The sequence below is a fragment of the Lactuca sativa genome, chromosome 5 (genome assembly GCF_002870075.4).
Source record: "Lactuca sativa cultivar Salinas chromosome 5, Lsat_Salinas_v11, whole genome shotgun sequence".
Taxonomy (NCBI): Eukaryota; Viridiplantae; Streptophyta; class Magnoliopsida; order Asterales; family Asteraceae; genus Lactuca; species Lactuca sativa.
In genome coordinates, this window is record NC_056627.2 from 288,391,038 (window position 1) to 288,418,940 (window position 27,903).

General features: G+C 33.6%; 1 protein-coding gene across 1 annotated transcript; it reads left to right on the plus strand.

Annotated features, from left to right (window-relative positions):
• The first annotated feature begins 14,512 nt into the window (after positions 1 to 14,512).
• Positions 14,513 to 16,055, plus strand: LOC111910289 (aquaporin TIP2-1). The gene is made up of 3 exons (XM_023906102.3): positions 14,513 to 14,728; positions 14,855 to 15,105; positions 15,573 to 16,055. Exons 1-3 carry the CDS (start codon positions 14,602 to 14,604, stop codon positions 15,939 to 15,941), a joined length of 747 nt encoding a protein of 248 aa, XP_023761870.1. The 5' UTR covers positions 14,513 to 14,601; the 3' UTR covers positions 15,942 to 16,055.
• Positions 16,056 to 27,903: the final 11,848 nt, after the last annotated feature.

The following is a 27,903-nucleotide window of genomic DNA, read 5'->3' on the forward strand; positions in this document are numbered from 1 at the left end:
TAAAGGTTGGAGACTTGGACTTAATGGATTAAGTTGAAAAAGATACACTTTTGGTCCTTTTGAGACTTAAAGACTAGATCTTGGTTGTTTGGACCATTCTAATGGATAAATTTGGAAACTTTATCCACTATGGAGTTATTAGGAACCATAAAAATGTAATCTTGGACCTTAGTTTCCTTCCATGCATGAGCTAGGATGTCTTAAAGAGTTAAGAAGTCATGAATTTTGGTATTGATCACTTAATAGCCATGCAAGATCATAAAGTTGGAAACTTTATGATTAAGAACATCATTTAAGGGCTAGATTTGGATTTTGGATGAAAAAGCTTAAGGACTAAGCTCTTAATGGGAAGAAAGGGTGGCAGCCGCCTACATTGGGCGTACCAAAGGGTACGTTGCACGTTCGTGGTCAACCCCTCGACTCTGGTCAAACTTGCAGTACACCCCACCTACCTATTGGGTACGCCCAACGTACTCACCGAGTTGACCCGGATGACTTTGACTTTGACTTTGACCAAGAGTTAACCTAGGGGTATTTTGGGTATATTAATTATAAGTTAAGTTTAGTCATGTTCCAATGAATAGGTGGATGCTAGAGTTGATATTCAGAGTAGTGTCCTATTCAACGATCTTTCCGATTGAGAAGGGAGTCTCCTCACTGTATCCATGAGTCGAAGGCACCAATATTGACCCATTGTTCGGTTATGCAGAATGCTAGGTGCTAGGTGATATATTTTTTTGTGTGATCAGGTTGAAATGTACCCCAGGGCGGGGCCTACTATCGTATGTTCGGGTTGAAATAGACCCCAATGTCGGGCCCACTATTGTATGATCGGGTTGAAAGATACCCTAGGGCACGAGACTATATGTGTTGATTGGTTTGAAATACACCCCAAGACGGGGTCCATATATGCATTTTGGGTTGGAATATACCCCAGGGTTAAGCCCAACTGTATGGTTGGTATGTGGTATTTTGGGGAACTCACTAAACTTTGTGCTTACGTTTTATGTTTATGGTTTTATGTAACACCCAAAGTTTTGAAGGCCAAGAAAGGAAAGAAAACCTTAATGTTAAGGGGCGACTCGGCGAGTCCAAGGAGGAACTCGGCGAGTCCGAGCGGGATCCGGGTCGAGGAGTAAGTGACCGACTCGGCGAGTCGGCCAAGATGACTCGTCGAGTCTGGTTTGTGCGTGGAAAACCCTAAATTCGGGACTTGGAGCCTATATAAACGTCTTAATCTTCTTCCTAGGGCTCCTTACTGCCTCTTAACCCCTGGATATCCCCGTGGAAAACCCCTGGAAAACCTTAGCCGCCATATCCTCTATTTGAGCCATTTATTGCCTTCAAGAGTGCATTTAGCTTGGAGGAAGAAGAAGAATCTTGAGAGTGCAAGAAGGGGGCTGTAGATCCGGGATTGGGAAGACATTATTGAGATTTTGGAGGTATAAACTAGTTCCTAGACCCTTTTTGCATCTAGATTTATGTGTGGTTGTTGGGGCTCTTTAGCCATAATGATATTATTTTGAGTTAGGAGCCGGATCTGGAGTTGCTACTTTAGATCCAAGTGTGTTATGGACTGGAAAAGCATAAAGTATCAGCCCTTGAGTCGATTTTGAAGCCCCTTGGCCTTAAACCCTAGTTTATGGCGCTTTTTGCCTAGATCTCCCTCTCTACACGTAAAGTTTGCAACTTTACGTGGGGGATAGGCTTGGGAAGGGTAGATCTACAGTTTGGAGTCCATGCATGACTCGAAAGTCCTCTGCATGTATGTAGATCTGAATGGACTCGGCGAGTCCTTTGAGTGGACTCGACGAGTAGCTTGAAGATGAGGAGGAACTCGACGAGTGGGATGAACAACTCGTCGAGTCGGATGAAGATGGGCATGAACTCGGCGAGTTGGATGAACAACTCGGCAAGTTGGATGAAGATTGTCGTGTGCTCGGCGAGTCTGTTCTTAGAATCGGTGAGTCAGGTCGCATAGTCCCAAACCCTTCGAGTTAAGACTCGAGTCAGCGAGTCGAGCAAGGAATCAGTGAGTTGGTCAGGACAGGATTCGGGAATCTGTAGACTCGGCGATTCAAGTCGCGATTGGAAGGACTTTGAGCATAAGAACTCGGCGAGTCAGTAAGTGGACTCGGCTAGTAGGGTTGACCTGGAAGGTTGAATTTGACCAGGACTTTGACTTTGACAAGAGTTGACTTAGTTGACCTTTGAAGGTCAGTTAGACTAAGTGTTATGTTGATATTGGTAGCTCGGGGAGCTAGTGGAGCATCAGTCCGGAGTCAGTGGTCAGGTAGCGGTCAAGGGAATTAGCAGTAGCAGTTCAGCAGTATCAGGTGAGTTTTCCTTTGTATGAATGGGTCTACGGCCACAATGCCGGACCATGTAGTTATGAATAGATGACCCGGGGGTTAGCCCTAGGCACAGTATGCTAGTATGATATTCGGGACGAGGTCCAATGATAAAGGGCGGATGCCCAAGGAATGGTTTATGTGGTAGTTTATACTTGTTGTCTGTGTGATACTCGTATGTGCCTGGTAGGGAGGTGAGCGTGGGCGAGGTCCCGTATCTCACCAATAGCAGAGTGTGGATGGTGTTCCACGTCTCAGTAGCAGCAAAGCAAGGGCGAGGCCCAAGTTAGGGAAGGAGTGAGGGTGGGCTGGGCCCGTACCTCACTGTCACCAGGAGTATGGACGGGGTTCCATGACTCATCAGTAGCAGGACAAGGGCAGGGCCCAAAGATAGGCGAGGCCTTAGAGCAAGAGTCGTTAGTATATGTTTAGCTTATGTGATGTTATGTGATATGTGTATGTTCTATTATATGTTAGTGGGTGGGGCCCTATGACAGGCGAGGCCTAAGTGAAACAGATCTGTATCCGAGCGGGGCTCTAAGCCAGGCGGGGCCTGGGACGGCGGGGCCGTTGTAGCGGGCGAGGCCCGAGGTAGGGGGCGAGGCCCAGGTTAGCGGGCGTGGCACAGTATGTGCAGTACATGGTTATGCATGGTATGTGGTAGGGTGGGGAACTCACTAAGCTTCGTGCTTACGGTTTCCAGTTTTGTTTTCAGGTACTTCCGGTAGCGGAGGGAAGAGCTCGGGGTGATCGCATGGCACACACCATAGTTTAGACAGCCTGGGAATGTTTACTCTGATAATGAATATGTATTTTGGAAACTAATACTTTGTTTATGTTTGAAATGATGAATTTGCTTAACGTAATGTTTTATTAAAATAATTTTTTAGTCTTGAATTTTGGGACGTTACATTTTAGGTACTTCTGGTACGAAAGAGAAGGGGCCGACGTAACTGCACCGCATCCACCAGATTGGTAATTTTCAATACTTACTTTAATGTTTAAATAATATGTTCACTTTGATCGGTTTTAGATCAACTCATTTGTATGGTAATTTTCAATATTTACTTTGATGTTTAAGTATTATTTAAACGAGAATTGAAGACCTTGTCAATAGGATTCTGTCGATATAGAGAACAACAAGAACGAAGTCTGTATGTAGGAGTTATTATTTCCGCAACAAATTAAACAACCCAAGCCTATGAAAATATTAATTTTTGATAGAGTGAGAATTAAGTACGTAGGAGTTCTGATTTCCGCAACAAATTCAACAACCCAAGCCTATGAAAAATATTAATTTTTGATAGAGTGAGAATTAGCTATTGGGGTCTAAAGGAAAGTTGTAGATCTCGTTGAGAGCTTACTATGGATTAAAAGAACGTCGAAAACAGAGCTCGTATGAATAAGTTACACCATTTTGAAAATCTGGAAAATCGTTCGCCCGAAGTGCGCGACACGCACGATGATGTGGCACCATGAGAGAGCGCCACGTGGCCATGTCAGGGAAGCCGGTTTCTTTTGAGACATGCCGACGTGGACAAAGGATATTTTGAAACATGGCACCATAGGAAGGTGATGTGTGACATATATATATATATATATATATATATATATATATATATATATATATATATATATATATATATATATATATATATATATATGTATGTTTTAATTGCTCAAGTTTTAAATTTATAAAACTGATTTTATCGCAACTAGACTAACACACACACACACACTGGGAAGTGAACCTAATCGTGTAATAGTATAGTTGTGGTAAGAATAGGTGTCGAACACAAGGGGAACGGTGGTGAATTAATTTAGAATATTTGATTATAGGTTACACAAATCACATAAATAATAGGAAGAGTTATGTTAAATACTTTAAATACCAAATAACATCAAATATCGAAAAACTGACTGGAAGACAAATTTCTTTAGGTACTTTGGTCAAGATAAATTACATCTCAAATTAATGGCTAACTACTGATATAATGGAAATTTATTCATTATTCACCGATTCCTAATATGACTAGTGTCATGGTTACGACTACTAATCCTTTGATTTCAACACAACTATTAATCCATTGATCAGGTGAACAAACAATCATGCAAATCATTATTTAGTTCGTATTAAGAAAAATTTGATCTTATTTAACCCTAATGGTCATAGGAGTTAAATCATGCAGAGAATTGTCATTCTACTCATGCACACACATTAAGGTTCATCACTTTATTCTCTAACCCTAGGTTTTGGTCAAAACTCTAGTCATAATCACCAATGGTCACTGAACAACTATGATTCAAATTAACATAGCTAGATGGTCATCTAAACTCTTATTAATTCAACAATAGAGAACAAAGTAGCAATCTTTAACACACATGGATCTTCAATCAAACTTGACAAAATAAATTAAACACAAATAAACATTCCAAATAGCAATTAAACCATAAATTCAAAGATTCAAGCAATCTTAAACACAAAGTAAAAGGTTTTAACATCTAAATCAGAAAGTAAACACATAATGGAATCATAGTGGAATGCTAAACATGGTCACGATAACAAACCACATGATCACCAGCATGAATCTGCTCTCCAATCCTTCAAATTTTCGCTCCTGTCAGCTTAACGGCCTTTCGGTTGCCTTCTAGACCCCCAAAACGGCATAATAGAGGTTACTTTTCGACTAAGGATCAATAGAAATGGAGTTCTCCCCTAAAAATCGTCCATATGCTTGAAATATATAGATTCCCGAAAATTTGATCACCACGACATGGTAATAGCACCACGTCGTGGTCCTCGTGTGTATCTCGTATTCTCCTGGTCAGTATCACCGCTCACGAAGTTTCGATTTACCACGCCGTGGTAATTCAGAATCAACATTTTCTCAGAACATGAAAGTTGTATGAAATTTTGTGTAGTTTCAGATCATTTTGAATCTTATCAATCAAAGTTACGAGTCATGAAATATGGCGAAAATACAAATGAGGGGTCAAGCTGTCCAACAACATCTTTTTTGCGTCCTTTTAGCTCCTTTCTCCTCCTTTTGCATTCCAGCTCCCATTTTAACTGTAATTCAACATTTCAAAGTGTATTAAGTATCTTTTAGCTCTGAATAACATAAAAAAATAGTATAAATATTGATAGGTTTAATACAAACAATCCTATGTGTGCATGCAACCCTAGTTGGATCTATGTTTTCACTATAAGACATACAACTTTATGAACACAAAATAAACCCTAGCATGCTTCTATGATTTTCGAAAATTACATAGAAGTGTAGTAGACATACCTTTGTTGTTATATAGCAATAACAACTAGTTTCCTTGATCTCTTGAACTCTCTTGAACTCTTGAAAGCAAGCACCACAATTGTAGTGCCTCTAATGGCTCACAAACACCTTGAAGCAAGAAGGCAACTAAGAGAGAAGAGGGAATGATGCTAATTTCGGCCCTAGGGTTCCCTTGGAATCAAGTGGCCTTAAATTGAAGCATTGGGCATGTATTTATACTATAGGGTGCTAGGGTTTTAGTCTAAACCCTAATGGACAGCTTAGCCACCAAGCAGCCCAAGGAACCTTATGGAATGAGGCCTTGGACGAAAATATGATGATCCTTCATCATAATTTCGTTCCCCCTTAGTCCATTAGGTTTCCTAGCCCAAAACTCAACTATCACACATTTGACAGTTTATACCCTTTTATTTAATTAATCTCTTTTAGTCACCAAATTAATTCCTAATTAATTTATGACTAATACTAATTAAATAAATATGATTTATCCTTTAATATATTATTCTTATAATATATAAATAAATCATAATATCTCCTCTCTCATATCAAATTACCTTGTCAAGTTGCTTTGGTGAAGGCAACCCAAAAGGACCATGCACACTCGGGTCAAGTATATACCAAATATGGTTACTAACTTAGACACTAATACAACAAAATATATGCGTAAAATAGACATTATCAGAAGGTGACACGTGGCACCTTTTAGAAAGGGCATACAGGGACAAATGAGGCGACGACATGTGGTAGAAGCCCAAAGGAGCCATCAGGGCCATATAGCATGGCGCACTCCCATACATGTACGACATGCTTTCTTTTCATGGATATAAATAGTGGCCTTCGTATAAACATTCATCCCTAAACCCGTACACACTTTCTCTCTCAAGTATTTCTTACTTGTAGGCCATTTTCCATTAGTTTATGTGTTCTGGCAAAGCCCTGCAACCCCTGAGGTATTCAACCAAGTAGTAGCCAAAAAGTAAGAGCCCCACGAGTGCGATTTATGGACTTTGGACAGGAGGAGCCTTTGTAAGTTAAGCTACACTCTAGTTCTTTCACTGTAACTTATATTTATAGTCATAAGTCGTTATTATGAACATACAAATAATAACTATCAGTAATTCCAAGTTATAATACTGATGAATATACTTAGGGGAAAGGTGACTAGCATGGTCATGTTGGCTTGGTTGTTGGATTTCAGAAAGGCTACACACCGAAATGGTCATGCCTCCCAACTTTCTTGTCTGGCTAATCCTTATTTGATAGAACTATCGATATTTATTGGAATGATTGATAGGTCTAGGATATCATTAGAAACTTTAGACTAAAACTTAGTAATAATTATCATAGGTCACTTTAAAGGAAAGGTCAAGTGCTAGAAGCAAAGCGTTGCCCGAAATCATCACTTTAACAAGTGAGTGCATAATAACTTCGACTTACACATAGATATGAAGTATCTAGATAATTATATGCTAAATGTGTCTATTATTTGTACTTCCTGATATCCTTGTTAGATAAAATATTATAACATCATTTTATTGGATTTATATATATATATATATATATATATATATATATATATATATATATATATATATATATATATATATATGGTAGAAAATGGATGATAATGATGAAATATATGAGATGGAGATGATGATAGGAGGAGAGGCCTTGACTTTATAGATGATCTAGTCATCTAGCGGAGTATAGATGACGACCACATACTATTCTAGAAAGTCCAGTGGAGCGTTGGCAAGCTTGCAAACTGTAGGTGTTTTTGAACTACGCGTTCACTAATGATGTGCTCCATCCCCGCATGGTTGCCTTATTGACATACATTTGCTAAGGAATCCCCTAAGCAGTGTTGTCTACCTTGATGCTTACAATGATCCTTAGGGTAGGTCCCTTGAGACTAGTATTTAGGGTCATAATATGAGGATAACGGGAATGGGTAATCGGGTTGAATTGTTTGATGAAAAGAATAACTAAAGAATTTAATTGTTGTGGGTTGAAAGCCTATGTGTTCACCAAACATCCCCAAGTATGACCCACTCAGTTTCCTTGTATCGTTGGTAGCGGTACGAAAGCACATGTGTGTTGAGATGATTCTGATAAGAGGATAATGGAATGTAGGCCGATAGGTTAATGTACTGTTGTAAGGCCTACAATCTTTCGTTTATGATTATGTACTTTATTGACGATTACATCCCAAAATTTTTTTATATAATAAAGTACATTCCTTTGGAAATAATTTCAAAATATTATTATCATGTTTTTGGGAATAAATTACACATTATAATTCTTTAAAAATAATACTTTGATTTTTAAAAAGCATAAATAAATCGGTATTTTCTTGTTGTGAAATTGGGGATGCAACAATATCGATACTTGTGATACAAAGAAGTTGAATGGGTTAGGTTGGGAAACCTGGTGAGTATATTGGATTTTCAACCCACAATAATATAGTTAATATGTTTAATTATCAAATAGTTAACCCGATTACAAATCCATGTTTTCTTCTACATTCATTTCTAAGAACTCTTCCTAAGGATCATCACCTACATCACATTTCATCTCTAAGAACTTCTCCTAAGGTTCATCGCTTAATCATCACATTCTATATTTCATCACTAAGGACTGCTCTTAAGGTTCACCTCCTAATCATCGCATTGACATTACTACTTCGGGGATTCCTACGTAATACATGTTAGTGGAGTACATCACATGAATATAAGGTTCATATATCAACTGAACTCATAATTCATCACATATAGGTTGCGAACCTGCCAGTATGCTACCAGACTGTTTAGATTCGTCTGTGGTCGTCACCTATACTCTGTTAGATGACTACATCACAAAAATCACAATCATCGCAAGTAAAATTCATGACATCTCCTATATTTTTATTTTTAAGGACCTCTCGTAATCATTTTTCATCTCTCATCTCCAATCTATCATCACCCATTACTACCCGATATATATATATATATATATATATATATATATATATATATATATATATATATATATATACATACATATACACACACACATACACATACACACACACACACACACACATATATATATATATAATAAGTATGAAAGTAACTATGCACACACCTGTTAAAAGTGGATGCTTCGGAATTTGGGCAGAACTTCACCTTGGTACTTTAGCTTTTCCTCTAACATGACCTAGGTTTATATTACTAAGTCTTAGTCTTATATTTTTGGTGACTAATGATAGTCTAGATTTCTCACTAATCCCAATGTCTACATCAAGATCTATCAAGGAAGGAATAACCAGATGTGATCATATCATAGGATCATATCGGATGTAGGGTCCTTTTTGTATACAAAGTATACTGTTTGGAAATCCCACTTTAAACACCTCACTAAATTCAGCCTAGACATCATCCCCGTAAGTAGATCAATCAATATAATGACTTGGAATCACTGATAACTCTTATTTATAGGTTCATAATAACGACTATGACTATAAATATACGTTACATTGACAAAAATATGAGTGTACTTTAACTAACAGAGATTCTAGAGAAAATCGGGATGATTACATGGACAGAACTCCAACTTGAGAGCTTTTACTTTCCAAGTTTTCCAAATAATCCTAAATATTAAGAAAATTCCAGATCCAATGAGAGAAATTCGAGAAAGAGATTAAAAGATGAGTGAATGACGATACTTAGTATAGTGGTCATGTCTAGTTACAAACTAAGACTCATATAAGATACTTATTCCAAAGTAAATTGAATAAATGCTTAGTTATACCTGGTATTGCAGTAGTATTGTATAAACAAAAAAGTTGTGTTTAAGATTGATTATGGGTTTAGTAGTCATGTCTAGTTATTGAATAAAACTTGAAAGGAATACTTAGTTCAATTAAGTTGGATTTTAGGTAGTTGTATACCAGGGGTGTGTGTGAGTCTGGAGCAGAGAGTAGAGCCATGTTCTATGACACTATAGCGTGTTAGGGTACGAGTTACATACCGAAGTACTATACGAGTATTCCTCCTCTTTTTCGACAACCAAAAATGGTGGGTCTGTATCAGGCAACCTGTTAGGTATGTCTGGTCATCTGCTAGAGTAAGATGATAATACTTCACTGATCTAGAAAAGTCTCATGAATTACGCTGTTAATATGGATTTATAACCCACAGACGTACTATGTAACATGACGGGTGTCCCTTCCCATATGTTTTTATACTTTATCCCCCTCATAGTTTCCTTTATTGACTTCTACTGCCAAGGAATCCCTAAAGCAGCAAAGTCTACTTGTTGCTTACAATGATACATCAAGTTAGATCTCAAGGATCAATGATATAGGATCAATATGTGAGAATCAATGAGATGAGGTAGATTGTCTTATGGATATCTATGTTAAATGATACATTGTTTGGAAAAGTTGCTTTTGTAGGTTTATTAATTATGATTTATTATCATTAAAATATTATGTTAGGTCTTTACACTGTAACTTATGCACTATATTAATTATGACATCCTTAAAGATAATTTAATAAAACGAGACAGTTTTTGAAAAATGTTTTATTATAGAGAGATTTTCTGCAAACAAAGATAATATGGTTTTGAAAGCGTAAAGAAATTTTTGTTTTCGATTTTGAAAAATACGGGATGTCATACTGTAGCAACGAAAGTAAGTGTAAGACTATGATGGTGTCATAGTTGTAACATCCGATTTCGGTACATTTCTTTATTTTGAAAACCGGACTTGAAATTAATCATGAGAGGGTATCAATACTCAAGGGATGAAGATTGGGCGTTAAACAAATAAGGTTTATCGGGCTAAGGGGATTGAATCTTGGACTGAATATTATTTGGGCTTAATTAGGTTATGTATTGTGTAGCGATTTGAGGAAGTCTTGATGCCACTACCTAGAACGACGCTAGAAGATGAAGTCGCATAATAACCATCAGCGTTACTTCCTTTCAACCTCACATAATCACAACTATCGTTCTTTCAAATGTGTTTCCTAGCAGACATATATTTTTCTTGTATGGGTGATTGTATAATATTTCATAAACCAAGTTCGAATGTTCAAAGTCAAAAATTCAAAATTGTTTTAAAAACATTATAAAATCCATGGAATCAATATATATATATATATATATATATATATATATATATATATATATATATATATATATATATATATATATATATATATATATATATATATATATATATCAAAAGGGAATAATTCAAAAAATCAAGCATGCAGATTCATATGCTTCTATTCTCCAATCCTATGTCAATCTCAAGTCCTTAGTGATGGCTAACAATTCGAGCCCTTAGTGATGGCTAACAATTCGAGTGCATGAAAAGTTAGCAGTTAGCACAATTACCTAAGTCTTGCACATTCTATGAATTAGGTACTCGTGAAAACGTCACACAAGATCACATAAGAGACAACTTTTCCACACTTCATCTTGCTTTTAGGAATATCTAAACCCCATTGTGGGAATATATCTATTCAAAATTTGGTACATTGGTCACACGATCACAATCCCATCTTAAGTGAATGCACAAATACGATGCTCAAAACAAATTTGAAAAATAAGCATTAACTTTACAAATGAAACATGTATTCGAAAAAAATATTTCATGAATGAAAAATTACTTATATTATTCATATTGGAAGTAAGAAGTATATTATGTGAAATCATTTCAAAATCAAAGCATGAAATTAGGTAGGGACATGTACTCCCAGTATAAATCACCTCAAGTTCTAAACCTAGTTTATAACTCAATTTAACCCATCCTAATCATTGCATAACATTAAGGAGGTACTAAAGAAGTTGTGGAAGCGATTTAGGCTAAACTAGGCTTAGTTGAAATTTTCTCATGGATCAAAAGGGCACATGATCCATGTGAAATTTTCCTTGGCATACACAGCGTAAGTGTGATTCCTTGGTCATGCCAATTTGTAAATTTTTACTCCTTTGGGTAATGTACTTTGATGTATTTGCCACAAACCTTCTGTAGGCCTACCTAATGACTTTAATGAATGAAATAAGTCATAGTAAATTATTTTACTAATCAAATACATCTTATTTTATTAATGTATCAAAGATTAAAGGTCTTAAAGTTTCAAAGTTTGAATGAGCTTGATATTAATCATCAACTTCGAAAATTTCTTTTAAGCTTTATTTAACCTCATAAATTTATTTAGGTTGATATTAATTATCATAATATACTCAAATGCCATCATAACCATGATATTAACCTTTTATAAAAAAAACCTAACTATACAAGGATTTATGACTCAAGTAAGATGATCTAGTGATTTGAGCAACAAAAACTTTATTAAGTTTCAAAGACATCTTATAAGCTCTAAAAACTCAATAAACCTTTTATAAATCTATATCATCATCCAATGAGTTCCAATTTACTGAATCAATATTTAAAGTAGGTCATAAGTAAATCTTGAATTACCATTCAAGTCCTCAGTCTAACCTGAAATCTTCAGATTAGTTATATTAGTGTGATTGCCAACAAATGGCGGATTTTTTAGATCACATAAAGTTTAGAAACATAAAAGTAAGCATAGAGACAGCATCAATTCATGAGCATAACTTCAAATTTGGATTTGCACCATTGTTAGGGTTTTGGAGCATCAACAACTAATTATGCTCGAAATGAAGATATAAATGCTAAGAATAGAAGTAGATTAGCATTAAAAATGCTTAGAACTAACATAAAACTCTAATGAAACATTTCTAACATGTTGATTTTCGAATTTAGAGATTCCCTTTAAACCTTAACTTCAAATCTAGGATACGTGCATAATAGAGATTACCATCTCCTTTTACCTGCTATGATCAACAACAATATACATTGATCCTTGTAATATAATTGTGTTTTATTTTGTTTTGTTTTTTTTTTTTTAATTTGTAACCGCTAAAAGTGTACATTTTTGTTAGGGCGTTAATGGTGCATCACCCGAACCATCTAAATTATATCATGCAGATTTAACAATATGAGTGAGAAAATACTTTGACCAACATTATTCATTAACCAGTAAATGTGTTTTACTCAAACTCTTAGAAGAAATGTTTTATTTTATTTAACCAAATTAAGGTGGTCCGGGCAAGCTCGTCACGGACCTTTGAAGATATTTAATTATTTAGGACCGACTCTAGAGACTTGTTCAAGAGTTGGGTAAACCCATCCAATATAATTTAGGATTATATGATCTATTAAATTTTTTTTTATAAACTTTGATGTATAACATTTTCATATGTTATATTTCAAAATATATAGTCCGATTTATTTCAGCAGTGATGGCATATGTGGTTGAAACGACAAACATAATAGGACATATGATGTATCGGGGAGTCTAGACACTTCCATAAGAAGCATGTTATTGCCAGCCAGGATCCCACCCCCACAATATTTGCATCGACAGCATTATATTCCTTTCTATCTTTAAACTCCCATTATCCAATTTATAATATACTTTTTAAGGATTTATAGATTTGAATTTCTATGTTCGTTAATATTCATTATCTAAAATATAAGACGACTTATAGGTAAGTAACTACCTTCATAGTTGGAACCATGCTTTTGAAAGTGTAATTTTAAAAAAAATATGTTATTATTTACATAAAATTTATTGTTTATCATGTTTACATGTTATGTAAAGTATTTATACATTATCATTTAATATAATATTTAAACACACTTAAACGATGGCCATACAAGAAATTAAATTTTCATGTGGTAGATGCTACTCAAGAACTAGTTTGGTTACATTGGCTTTCGACTGACATGGTAACTACTCCCCAGTCCCTTTCTACCTCGTTATTTTGTGACAACAATAACGCTATTCAAATTGGCAACAAAGTCGTTTTCCATGAGCTTATGAAACATTTTGAGATTCACTGGAACTTTGTCTGTGAAAACCTTGTTCATAAATCTGTTCTCCTTCTTCTACTATCCAAGTCCCGCGATCAACACGCTCACATGTTTACTAAGACATATTTCCTTATTTGTTTTCGATTCTTAGTTTCCAACTCAAGTTGGATCATACCTCCCAATACCATACTCATTTAACATATAATATTTTGTCTATTTCATTTTCTGTAATATGTTACTAGTTGTGAAACTCGTATATTATAGAAACAAAATGTTAAATAGAAACGATGAAAAGTTTATTTGAATTTGAAATAAATAAAAATTATGAGAAAAAAAACATGCAAAAAATAAATAAATAAAAATTATTGTTTAGTTATCAGACCCGTAAACTAAACAGGTTAATTATAACAAAATGTTAAACACAAATGTTTAAACTGTAAAATTATTTGAAATTAAAATTAAAATTTAAAATTTAAAATTTGAAATTAATATCATTATGATAGGTTTAATTTATGGAAACTAATTAGTAATATATTAGAAATGAAAAATGAAATAAAAGACAAGTGGAAAATAAATATATCTCTAAATTAAAACAAAATGACATGTGGCAAATTGAATGAGAAAACGACATGTGACAAAATCATTTTTATTTATTAGGGTAGATGAGTTCATTAATTTAGGAGGTTATGTTGATAAAGGATATATGCAACGATTTTTATCCGATCAACTCGTTTCATTTTTAACTAGTTTCATAAATTTAGGCATATCAAACATAATCTAATTAATAGTAAAAATGATAAAAGAATAGTCATGTGTCATGTCATTGCCTTAAAGGCAACAGTTTCACATATAAAAAAATAGGTTTTGTTCGGATATGTATGCAATAAAACAAAATTATCAATTATGATAATTATTATAAATTAATTTTATTATTATTATATTTGAAAACTTTCATTATATAAAGGGGCTTTAGTGTCATTTGCAAAGTGCCACTCCCAATTCTCCTCATCTCTTCTTCACTCTCTCAATTTCTTTAATATAATTATTTAATAATATTTCCAAAATGCCAGGAATTGCATTTGGTCGTTTTGATGACTCCTTTAGCTTTGGCTCCATCAAAGCCTACATTGCAGAGTTCATCTCCACCCTCCTCTTTGTCTTCGCCGGCGTCGGCTCCGCCATCGCATACGGTAGCCAATCACTGAATCACATACCTTTTAATTATTTAATTAACAAAACCCTTTATTAATTTCCCATGCAAATTCACGTTGCTAGCTGTACCTACGTACGTAATAATCTTCTTGACTTTTGTTCAGGCAAGTTGACGGCAGACGCCGCCCTAGATCCGGCGGGTCTTGTTGCAGTGGCAGTTTGCCATGGATTTGCACTCTTCGTAGCCGTTGCTATCGCCGCTAACATCTCCGGAGGCCACGTCAACCCAGCTGTCACCTTCGGATTGGCTGTTGGTGGTCAGATCACCATCCTAACCGGAATCATTTACTGGATTGCACAACTAGTTGGCTCCGTCGCCGCATGCTACCTTCTCAGTTTCGTCACCGGAGGACTGGTAAGCAAGAAACTTTAAAATTAACCGATGAAAATATCTCATTGACCCATAAAAAATAATTTCCATCGTTTTTGGTGAATATATGTATATAAATATAATCATGAACAATAATATTAAAATACAACCAATGTTTTTAAACAAAACGATTTCGGAGGCTTTAATCATCATTTTAGGCTATGTTTTAGTGTTACCGACTTAGTGTTGTACCACTATTATTATTATTCTTTTAAGATGATAAAGTGGGGTCACAATTTTTCTGATTTTTACTTTTTTAACACTACAAGACACTATAGTTTTTATTTTTATGGTATGTACTTGTATACGAATAAACGTTACTTGTCTGCCCATAACTTTCTGAAAAATGCAACTCAACAGACTTGTTTGTCATAAATGAGTTAGAATTCATAACCATGTGGTTTTGTACATCTTGGATATGTACTTATTCTATATACCTTGTATTTTTTCAGGCAGTGCCTATACATGGTGTTGCTGCCGGAGTTGGAGCGATTCAAGGAGTTGTGATGGAGATCGTTATCACATTTGCGTTGGTTTACACAGTATACGCCACTGCCTGTGATCCAAAGAAGGGCTCATTGGGAACAATTGCACCCATGGCCATTGGATTCATTGTGGGTGCCAACATTTTGGCAGCCGGTGCATTCTCTGGTGGATCAATGAACCCTGCCAGATCTTTTGGACCTGCAGTGGCCAGTGGAGATTTCTCTGGCCACTGGATCTACTGGGTTGGACCACTTATCGGAGGTGGCCTAGCGGGACTCATTTACCCTAACGTGTTCATGAATCACGACCATGCCCCCCTTTCAAGCGAGTTTTAAATTTCTTGTGAATCATTTTTATTTGTGATTGTAATAAAAGGAAGGAAAACAATTTATTTGTTTTTCTTTCTTTTTATCTTATTTTATTTATGAGGAGTTCATTGAATTTGGTTCTTTTTTATTTCATTAATTATGTGTGTATTGTGATTGAAGCTTTTATGTTTGATATTGAAAGATGAGGTGAAGTTGGTAGGAACTCATTGTATTCGTGGATAAAGTAGAGGTGGGCCCTTTACCTTCTTGGGCCTTCTTGTTTGATTCTTTTCAATGTGGTCTGTGGATTAATAGTGGGTGGGCCCGGTTTCGTTCAATCAATGCACGTGATTTATGATCTCATATACGACATGATCAATTGGTCACTCACATCAAACTTAGTACGACTTGGTGTCTCGTTCATTTGCAAATTTATATTAAGGTTTAATGTGTTTTTTCGTGTATATGATCCTGTTATTTTGGGTGTGAAATGTTTTATAAACGTGCCACATCTATTCTTTTAAAAGGGCAAATAATTTATCGTCACGTAGATGAGTTATTTTGTATAAATCTCGTGGTTCAAGGGGCCCTAATATTTCTATATCATGGTACCAACAAAAATACCATTTTCTTGAAAAAGTGACTATAATCTATAAACTATCAAACTTTTGCAATGGTCATACTTAAGTCATTAAAGTATATAGAAAATATTGGAAAAATCTTCATAAAAATATTTATATTTTCAGATATATATATATATATATATATATATATATATATATATATATATATATATATATATATATATATATATATATATATATATATATATATATATATGGAGAAGTGAATATACATTGTAACCCCATCTAAGCTTAGGTACTAAACCTCATATAAAGATTGGTAGATTCAAGATCGACGTAATAATTTTGATAAGGAAGCAAGAATATTGATTATCTTCCACTTTCGTGACAGTGAAAATAAGTAATGTTAATTAGGGTGAAGTAATAAGCGATAATGGAGGAAAGAAAACACGGATGGTAAAACGATAATGAAGGAAATAAATGTTATCGAGGATGGTATATTTAACAAGTGAAAACCAAATTGGGTATATTTACTAAGTTAAAACGACATACTTTAAAGGTTTAGTATCTAAACTTAAGTGAGGCTGTAATGTATATTCTCTATCCTTATATATATATATATATATATATATATATATATATATATATATATATATATATATATATATATATATATATATACACACACATATATACATAGGTTGTTTAGTAATATGAATATGTTCAATCTCACAGAACTATTGTTATTTTAATGGATTCTCACAAATTCTAATTCATTTTTGTTCCCATTCACCGTTTTTTATTTATTTTAATTCTTATAAAATACGACTCAATAAACATCCTGATAACATTCTGACAGAATGAGAATAATTAAAAAAAAAAATGTATATTAACCTTATAGACGATTTAATTAGTGAAAATGCTTAATAACTAAAATAATTATATAAGATTAAACGTATTCATATTATCAAACAACATATTTTCTTTGTAATTCTCACAGAATAACATTATCCACATGTCCACACAATAGATGTCAATCCACATTTGAACATAGCTCTCTCTCTCTCTCTGTATATATATATATATATATATATATATATATATATATATATATATATATATATATATATATATATATATATATATATATATATATATCTGTACTATCTTATAAAAAAAAATCTCACTATTTCTAAAAATAGATTGCATATAATAATATTATTTTTTTAAGACGTCCAAACCATTAAGCTTAAAGTACAATAACAATAACAATGGATATAATAATATTAAATTCTAAACTTAAACCATCTAATCTTATCATTCGTATCTAATTCCCTAATTATCTCTCTTTTCTTGTTGACCTGACTTTTTCTCTCTTAAATTGACTTTTTTCGTTTGAGTTACCACTTAATCCGCCACTTTCTTGTACCCACCACACCTCACAAAATGACTGCATAGTTATTGGGTCAACTACTCTCAGTCTCTCACCCACTCCTTCTCAACCTTAGGAGAAAACCTAAAAACACAACCACTGGCAAAGGCCATTCTAAAAACACAACCACCGGCATTACTGAATGGCCTGACCACACCACCGACTGCCATTGGACCACCATCTTACCAGAATCCCTCCACCAACGCACCACTGAAAACCCTATCCCCGAGCTCATCACTACATACCTATTGTTGCTAGATTTCGAACTCCATATGGGGTTGATTTTAGGTTTCAAATGACACATCTCTGATCTTTTTGGGTAAGCAAAAGGTAATCTGAAGATCTATCCTCATCCATTAATCTATATTCTGTTTATGCGTTTAAACTGTTTATAAAGTTGAGCATCTGAATATGTTAAGTAGGAGTGGTTTGTATGTTGTCGGTATGATTTTGTTTAAATTACTTTATACCTTCTTGATTTTTGACTTACTTGTGGTTTTTTATGTAGTATGAATGGTTGATGTCAGGTTCTGGTTTGTTGCATGGTTATTAATGAAAAAGTGATGATTTGAAATAATGTTTCAATGGTCTTCACGATATCACAATTATGGAACTATCAGATTATTGGTTTTCTTCTCTCTCTGAACCATCACTCATTTCTATATCTTCTTCTTTAGTTTATTAACTCACTGATTTGGTTTGGTTTGGTTACATGCTTGGGGAAGATAAAGAAGTAGCCCAACTAATGATTTGGCATGTACCCTAGATACGACGGTAGGATGTGTGGTTAAATAATAGCTTCCCTTGTCGTATCTTTGAGATTGACACATAAAATTTGTTCCAATTAGTCTTACGAGTTCTATTTATAGCTTTAACATTGAGATTTAATGGTTGGTTTTCAGATGCACGAAAGATGTTCAAGTGAAAAGATTGCAGAATGATGCAACTTGTATTTGCATTGGTTGTATCACCATTTTGTGTTGTTTTAGTTATGGAACCCCAAAAGTTTTGTTATAAACCAATAGAATATTTCTGTTTTTTAAGATTCTGTTTTGTAGGGATGAATTATAAGTGATTATTAGGAAATTTTGACTTGAGCAAAAAGTCCGCCTCAATACTTTCTTTTTCTTTCGAACAAGTTCTACTATTTTCTTTCATTACTGTTTTCAATTTTGTACTCCTTTATGATCTCATAGGTTAGATTTCTAATGGGTTTTATTCCAAAGAGGTGGTTTCAAGTTCTTACAGGTTTGAGTTCTTACTGGTTTGTTTTTTTAGTAATTTCATTTCTTTCTTGTTGTTCCAGTGAGTCCGCTATAGACTTCTGATTTATTTTTCTTGAAAATATGATTTTTATACAGGTTAAGATGTTGATGTTGATTCACAGATATATCTAGATTCTACTGAAGGCTATAAATCGCATAGGATTGCTGCCTATTATGGTTCTTACTGTGGTTGAACAAAGTTCGTTGCTGTTTCAGGATATCCACCTTGCTACTGATAAATCATCTTGGTTGGAGTTGCATATCGCCTTTTCTGATCAATTTTGAGGTGTGATGCCTAAAATGTTTTTGGGTTTTGTTTCTTATTCTAGCAAAGTTCCTTGCAATTTACGTTACTTACAAATTACTACTGAGAAATCATCTAGAATGGAGTTTGTTTGCTGCTTCGTTGGCAGCTAAATATTATTTGTTAGTTGTTGTATCTATGTCTAAAGTTGGAAAATTTCTTTATTTATTGGTTAGTTTGTCAGATATATAAAAACATGGAGTCAGAATTGTGGTCGTTTGCTTTTTTATTTGAAAATGTTAATTATATATAATAGGTTACTCATATTTTTCTTAGTGGTTCCCCTTCAGTCCAACAATTACATATTGGTATTGTCATGTTAGGTATATATTGTTATTTTTTGTAGATATCATGCCGGGTAACAATATAATAAACATATCCAAAATATTATATTGAATAACAATATAATAACTTTCAATTTTAAACCAATCTTGCATTTGATTATACAATTACCAAATTAATTAATCTTTAAATAAAAATGATAAAAGTTGTACAATACAATTGGTTTTTTTAATATTTAATTTGATAATTAACAACAAAATGAAAATAAATTTCTAGACATGTGTGCGGTTTTGAAACCGCCATGAGACAGAAATAACTGATAACTAAAAGTGATGGATTTGGAGAATCAAGATTCCCCTACCCGGTTCTAATTATTAACTGAAAAATAACCAAAAATAAAAAAAAAATAATGGAGTAGGGAGAACCGAGAACCACATCGAATAACAAATTCTGGTTCCGGTTCAGTTTTGATTCCTATTAGATTTTTTGGTCGAAAAGTTCATTCGTAGACATCTATATTAAGGAATTTTAAACTAATGAAACACTTTCCCTACAACTACTAACGTCCAAGTTGGATTCTATTGTCTTCGACATGTACTTTCTTTTGGGACATAAAATGTTTATAAACGAAACATATCGCCGAAAGAAATTATGCACCCCTGCCGCTTTGCGCGGGTCTACCACTACTATATATATATATATATATATATATATATATATATATATATATATATATATATATATATATATATATATATATATATATATATATATTAATTACCTTATAAATCATTTTTGGTCAAATGCTGAATTTTAAGTCGTACAAACATACAATGCATTTGTACAAGCAATTTATGCATTACAAAAAGAGTAGAGTACATATGGTCAACAGTTGAAAATGTCAAATCTCTTATCCCTTATTCTTAGGCTATTTTGACCCGGTTCATTCTTTATCTCCGTATTTCCCCAAATCTCGCAATTTTTGTTCACAAATCTTGGATATATATCGCTGACGTTTCCATTTCTAGGGTTTAATTCATCTTTCAGCATTCAACCACCATTGTCACACCCGTCGCTTGGCGCGGGTAAACGGCTAGTGTGTATATATATATATATATATATATATATATATATATATATATATATATATATATATATATATATATATATATATATATATATACCACTTGAAGTAGAGATATATTGTAACAAAATGTCATTTGAATATCAAATGAAGGAATTTTAGGAGGTTGCATGTGTTTACTAATGTTTTTATGGAAATTATACCATCTCGTTTACCTGAAATCAAGAACAAAAGGTAACATGAAAACAAAATAAGGTGATTTTTTTATATATTTAGTGACGAAAAGAATAAATAAAAATGAAGCTTACCCATTTCTAATAAACTTAAACTTATGAGATATACATGTTTAGGAAATGGTTGCTAAACTCTAAGAACTGCTAATAGAAGTTGATATGGCACAGTTATCACCTTTACTTGTTTCGATGGTCCCAAAACCCATGACCCCAAGTGAAGAAAACAAAAAACTTCTATTCCTAATACACATATACAACCTCTATATTTTAAAAAAAAATGTAAAAGAAACCTGCACCTAAAAACAAAAACGAAGATACACACAAATATAAACAAAAATACACACACTTACACTCATAGAAACTTACATGTATGCGCACATATACACAGACCTACAAAGATGCATACATCTACACAAAAACATACATATACACACATACACACACCTACACAGATACATACATCACCTGACAACTTCCTCCACTCGCACCGTCAAAACCTCCAGAGATTACTGCAAAATCTCAGAAATTATGGAGTAGATTTCTAGAAAGGGCCGATCAGTTTCAACCTTGGTAGATTTGGGACATGTTGCCATAGATAAATATTTAATCAATTCAAAATTATGTCAATTATATGTGTTACCGTAGATAATAAATAACAGATTTTTTGATTATATGCTCTTAATCAAAAGTTTATGATAGGGTCGCATGTGGAAAAAGTACATGTGTCATTTTTAAAGGCTTTGAGAAAAAAAATTGAAATTGATGAGAAAACGAAAGTGGCAACTTTAGACTTTTTTTATTTTTTTATTAGAAGAGGTAGATTCCACGGAGATTTTGGAGGTAGCTCTCCGAAATCTTTGTCTATATGTGAAAGATATCATATTTTTAATCTACCATAAAAAAATGTCTATATACTTCTATTTCCTAACTTAAAATTTGATTTTTTTTAGGTGTAGGTTATTGCATTGGTTACCAATATGGACCCCGGCCCTTACCTTACCCCTACCGATGTCCAGGTTTTTCTACTCTAAGTTTTAGTTTTTATAATCTAACTACTAAACGACAATTTATATAATTGAGCATTAACTAAATGCGTTTTCTTTATTTTGGTTGTGATTGATAATTGACACCAATTGCAAAAGTGGGTATAGTTAAGCTTTGCAAATGTTCGGTGACCTCCATAGGCATTTTTTTTTGCTTCTCATGTGAAATATAGAGTAAATTACAAATTTGGTTCCCACCCTTTACAAATAGTTATAAGTTCAGTTTAAATTTTGAAATTGTTCTAATTTCTTCTTTGAATTTGTATTTTCGTTGCGAAATGATTCCTGACCCATTTAAATGACTTCAAATTTTGGACGGAACTTGTGGCTTTGTAAATCGCAGGGACCATATATGTAATGGAGATATGAAATGCAAACTTAAGGATAAGATTGAGACAATTTCATATTTTAGACTGAAATATAAGTATTCCTTTCCTCAGTTCACAAGAAAGAAAAATTTTAGGGGTGACAATTGTTGACACAACATGACAAAAATACATGATACGAAACACAATTAGAACGAAAATGAAATTCGAATTTGTGTTCGTGTTAAGTGTAAAAAACACGATGTCGTGTCGTGTCGTGTTTGTGTTTAAAATTCGACACATAATTGACACGATTTAGCATTTATTTGTCGTGTTTTTTGTGTTTGTCGTGTTTTTCGTGATATGTATGATTAAATATTAATTAAATAAACTATTTTTTTTACTATGTTATCTTTGTCGTATCGTGTCGTGTTTGTCATTTTTTTAATCGGTTCGTTTTCGTATTAGTTAAAAAAAACACGACATCGTGTCATGTCGTGTTCGTGTTACATAAAATATTGTCGTGTTAGGTCGTATCGTGTGACACGATGGCCCGATTTGCCACCCCTAAAAAATACGACTGAAAGATGGCTAATTTTCATATATTTATTATCTTTTTAGAGGCAAGTTACACGTCAAATGAATGTATTTTAGTTAACTTTTATTTCAGCAAATTATTTTATTCAAATTAAATACGACCTATATTATAATCTTATAATCAAATAAAAGTTATGATTATCTAAAACATAATTGAACTGAGTTCGTTATTGAATGATTATTTTTATAGAGACAAAACCATGAGTTTAAAAATACGTACTCGTAAAGTTAAATAAAAATATGTTTTTTAAATAAAAATTTATTATTTGTTATGAAATGCACAAGTTATGTTTGGAGTACACATTTTTCCTGTCCACCATAAATTAATATTTATGATCTTTGACAATTTACATTAGCTATTAAATATTTATCAAATACGCTTCATACACCCTCTAATAGTTGGCAATAGCGTAATAGGTAGACTTTAATGCAAGAAAATGTAACATTTTGTACAATCCAAATTCCAAAAGGACAAAATTACTATAGTTTTTTTACGTCGACGGAAGGAATAAAAACAAAATTACTGCAGTTTTTTTACGTCGACGAAAGGAATAAAAACTGGTACCTATCAACTCAAGTATGAAAATAAAAGTTTAATGTTCAAAACTCAAGACCCCATGATATATAATATAAAAATTAATATAATGTTCTTTTCATGATATACAAAAGATCTAGTTCGGATTTTTATATAAGCACTGAAAATTGGTTATGAAAAACACACCTACTGGATTTATCCAGATCGATCGAGAGGTGGAATATGAGAACCTATGCACAGGGGTTAATTTTCTCACAACGAGCCGTCCGACAATTTCCAAGACTATATTTGGCCAAATCTTTTATCGGAACAAATTTATACAATTCTTTTGATTGAATTTGAAAAAAAAAAACATATATATTCTAATTAAAACCTGTATACTTATAAAGTCATGAAAGACAAAAGTAATGAAAGAAAAAGATAGGATGATTGAGAAGTGATGTGTGTCAAAGAACAGGAAGATTTGTAAGAGACTCACATGGCAGGTGGGTGTAAAAATTTGATGTGTATTTTCTGAGATACAATAATTTTCGGTAACTGATCATTTCTTATTAGCGAAATTATTAAATACATATACAATGTTAATGGGCTTAAACTAATACGTATACACATGCTAAAGGATTGGCATATTCAATAACACAACAAAAGTATACATTAATACGTCCTTACAAGTTTTTGAGAGCACACACTCAACTATGTTCGAGGATATTGAGTAGGGTGATTGTGGAGAACCGGAAAATACAAAACACAAGCCAAATCAGCAGAGGGTTCTGAATTCGTATAGAAGAAAGAGAGCTTCGAAGGGTATATCACGGCTCAATTAAGGAGCCGTATTTATCGTAGACAGATTAGGTGGACCAAAAGCTATGGAACTTGGGTGTGGGTCTTTTGTCGAAATGGAATGACCTTTTTATTTCCGTCTTCTAAATTAGTTAGGAGAATCACAAATTTATTGGCACAATCAATGGCTACCAAAATTGATAAGATTTATCAATTTTATCATAACCACTCACTAGAATTTGTATTTTCCATAATGTAACTAATCCAAATTTCCGAAGACCTTTTGGGGCGTTGCCCCTAGGACCCTACAAGGGGGGCGCCCCCCTTCTGTCGTACCAGCTTATAAATCGATCTTATATATTCATGCATTCCGTATTCTCCAAACATATAATATAGAGTACAAATGACAAACCCCTTAGCTCACATGTCAATTACAATTACATAAAATGTCTGGTGAAACTAAAATTACTAACAATCCTCCCAATTTTAGTGTAACTCATGAACTAACATAAAATTATCTTAAAAAACCAAACCAATACATAAATGTAAATGTCCAAACGATTGAATTTCCATTTTAGTATCAAACAATTCAAATACTTGAGAATCAAGGTATTCTAAGAATTGAACCATTCAACCCAACTCAATACCTGAAAGTAAAATACATACTAGTTTATTGAACATTTTAGCGAAATACAACTTGACACTATTATAAAGTCGTATGTCCTAATCCTCTCATGATTGTATCAAGGTCAAGTCCCCAACCTCTTGAAATGAGGCTACACTTCACAATCATGTAAGTAATTCCTTTACTTCATGTATCTGCATATACATTTTATCAAAGGAATTATTAAGAAGTTAAAGTTCAACCTGACTAACTTGCAGAACTGAACACACACCTGGGATGTATACTTCATGTGTTCCAATCTATAAGTGTAACGTTTGCAGATTCGGGTTAGTCAATTTAGAGATATAAGCATTAAAAATGACTTTTTGATAGAAAATTATTTAGCATAAATAATATTAACCAAAGTTATAGTGTATGTCTTAAGGATTCTGTTAAAAGTATATGTTTATGAGCAAGATTAACATTGAGAAAGGGTTGCTTTACTTGAGTTATAATTGTAAAACTGTAAAGTTAAAATTTAGTGGTTTTTAGTTTTGGGTGTATTGTGTATTATCTTAATAGTGCAGGTACTGAAGCTAATTTAAAAGAACTTGGAAGCATGCGCGGATCTATATATTACGGGTTTGGTTTAATTGGTTGAACCGGATGTATATATGTGGTTAATGTTCAGATTAGCAGACACTTAATCGAGTCTCTTCATTCTCTCATCTTCGTCTTCTTCAGATTAGGGTTTTAGTTAAATCTAGTCTCTTTTGTTCTGATTGAATGTTTTAGTTGGAAAACTCTGTGATCTGTTCTTGTTGTCTATTTTGTTTGAGGGTGAGTGTTATGTAGTGAGGTTTTGATTTGTAAGTTTCCTGAAAACCAACTGGATCTTATTAATAAAAGATCTGTTGATGTTGTGATAGATTTGTTGTTTTAGTTTTTATCATGGTATCAGAGCGGGGTTATTCCTGCGTCGTTCGTTGATTTCTCGTTTTTTGTTAGGGTTTTCAGATCTGTTCGTTGATTTCTCGTTTTTGAGTTAGGGTTTTCAGATCTCGTTTTTTGAGTTTTCTTGGTAGTTTTGTGTCCTCTAATCGATCGGTTGCTTCAACCTGTTGACTTAAGGTGGATTTCACGTTGTTCATAAAAACGACGGTTTAAACTCACTCAGACACTGTCAATCTTAAGAGTAAACGATCGCTTGACTATAACGTTAGGGTTAACTTCTTGTTTTCTAACATCCAACGTCAAGCGACGGTCAACGTTAAGATTGCAAACGGTGCAATCTGAGGTGTTTGGTGGTTTCTGGCATTTGAATGCCTGTCTTCTTCAGTGTTAGATTCTATTTGTGTAGATCTAACGGTAAACTACATTGCAGCTTGCAGAGCGTTGTTGGTGGAGTTCTGTAAGTATTCGCACGCTTGATCTTTGTTTGTTCAGGTTATTTTCTTAGGTTCTTTTGTGTTATTGTTTGTTCATCTTGCTGTGTTGTGACTCTTACAGTTTTTGTTATTGAGGTTGTGGTCTTGTGATTACACTAGCTTGTCCGCTTCTTGAAAGAGGTCAGAATCTGGTTTAGTTTAGTCATATTTAAGAGAACACAACTTTAATTTCTGTAAACTGTATCAGTCATGGTTGGGGAAACTCCGTCTGGATCTGGATCTAAAAGTCCAGAACGATATGATTTTGATGATCCATTATTTTTACATCCTTCTGATAATGGTGTTGTTTCTGTTATTAGTTTTAAACTGACTGGAACTGAGAATTATAGAATATGGAAAATTTGTATGACTAGGGCCTTGAAAGCAAGGAATAAGTTAGGTTTTGTTGATAAAACTTTTCCTAAACCTAGTGAGGATGAAACTAAAATTCATAAATGGGAACATGTTAATGTTGTTGTATGTTCTTGAATTCTTGGTTCTATTTCTGAATCTTTGTATGCTAATCATGCCTGTAGTGATAATGCTTCTGATATCTGGTCTGAGTTAAGTCAAACTTACTCTAAGGCTGAAGGTTCTGTTATTTTCAATGTACACCAAAAAATAAATTCACTTACTCAGAATGGTTTGTCTGTCTTTGAGTACTACAGTAAGCTTGATGCTTTGTGGAAGGAGTTTGAAGGATTAATTAACCTGTCTGAGTGTACATGTGAAGCTTCAACTGATTTTGTTAACCATTCAAAATTAATGAAACTTATGTAGGTTTTGTCTGGGTTAGATGATACATTCAGTCAGGTTAAAAGTCACATTTTGTTAACAAAACCCCTCCCTAATGTGAAAACTGCTTTTTCTATTGTTTCTCGTGAAGAATCACATCAGAAGGGAGGTTCTATTTCACAAACTTCTACTAAGTCTCAAGCTACTGCTTTTGTTGGTAAATTTAATGATCAAAAACGAAATAAGTTTCGTGGAAATTCTAATCTTCAGTGTAAAAATTGTGGTCTTAAGGGACATACTATAGAAAGGTGTTATAAGCTCATTGGTTTTCCTAAAGATTTTAAGTTCAAAAATGAATCTCAAAATCCTAATAAGACCCTTTTTTTTCTAATAATTCAATTTCTTCTGATTTGGATGTTAAGACTAACAGTTCGTCTGAAAAGTTTTTTCTCACAAGTGAGCAATATAACAAGTTTCTCAGTCTTATTAATGAGAAGCCTTCAACAAGTGAAGTGTCTGCAAATATGGCAGGTATTTGTTGTAGTTCTTCTGTGTCTACCAATAATAAATGGATTGTTGATTCTGGTGCAAATCATCATATGACCAAAAATGATTTTAAGCTTAATAATATTGTTGATGTTTCAAAACTTGATCTTAGAGTGGATCATCCTAACGGGTCATCTGCTAGGATTAATAAAATTGGAAATATGAGACTGTACATCTAATTCGGTTGTTTTGTCTGATGTTTTTGTTGTTCCTGAATTTAATGTAAACTTACT

Coding starts and splice junctions, on each gene's coding strand:
- LOC111910289 (XM_023906102.3), top strand. CDS start 14,602: ATGCCAGGAATTGCATTTGGTCGTTTTGATGACTCCTTTAGCTTTGGC. Junction 14,729..14,854: donor CGGCTCCGCCATCGCATACG/GTAGCCAATCAC, acceptor ACTTTTGTTCAG/GCAAGTTGACGGCAGACGCC. Junction 15,106..15,572: donor GTTTCGTCACCGGAGGACTG/GTAAGCAAGAAA, acceptor GTATTTTTTCAG/GCAGTGCCTATACATGGTGT.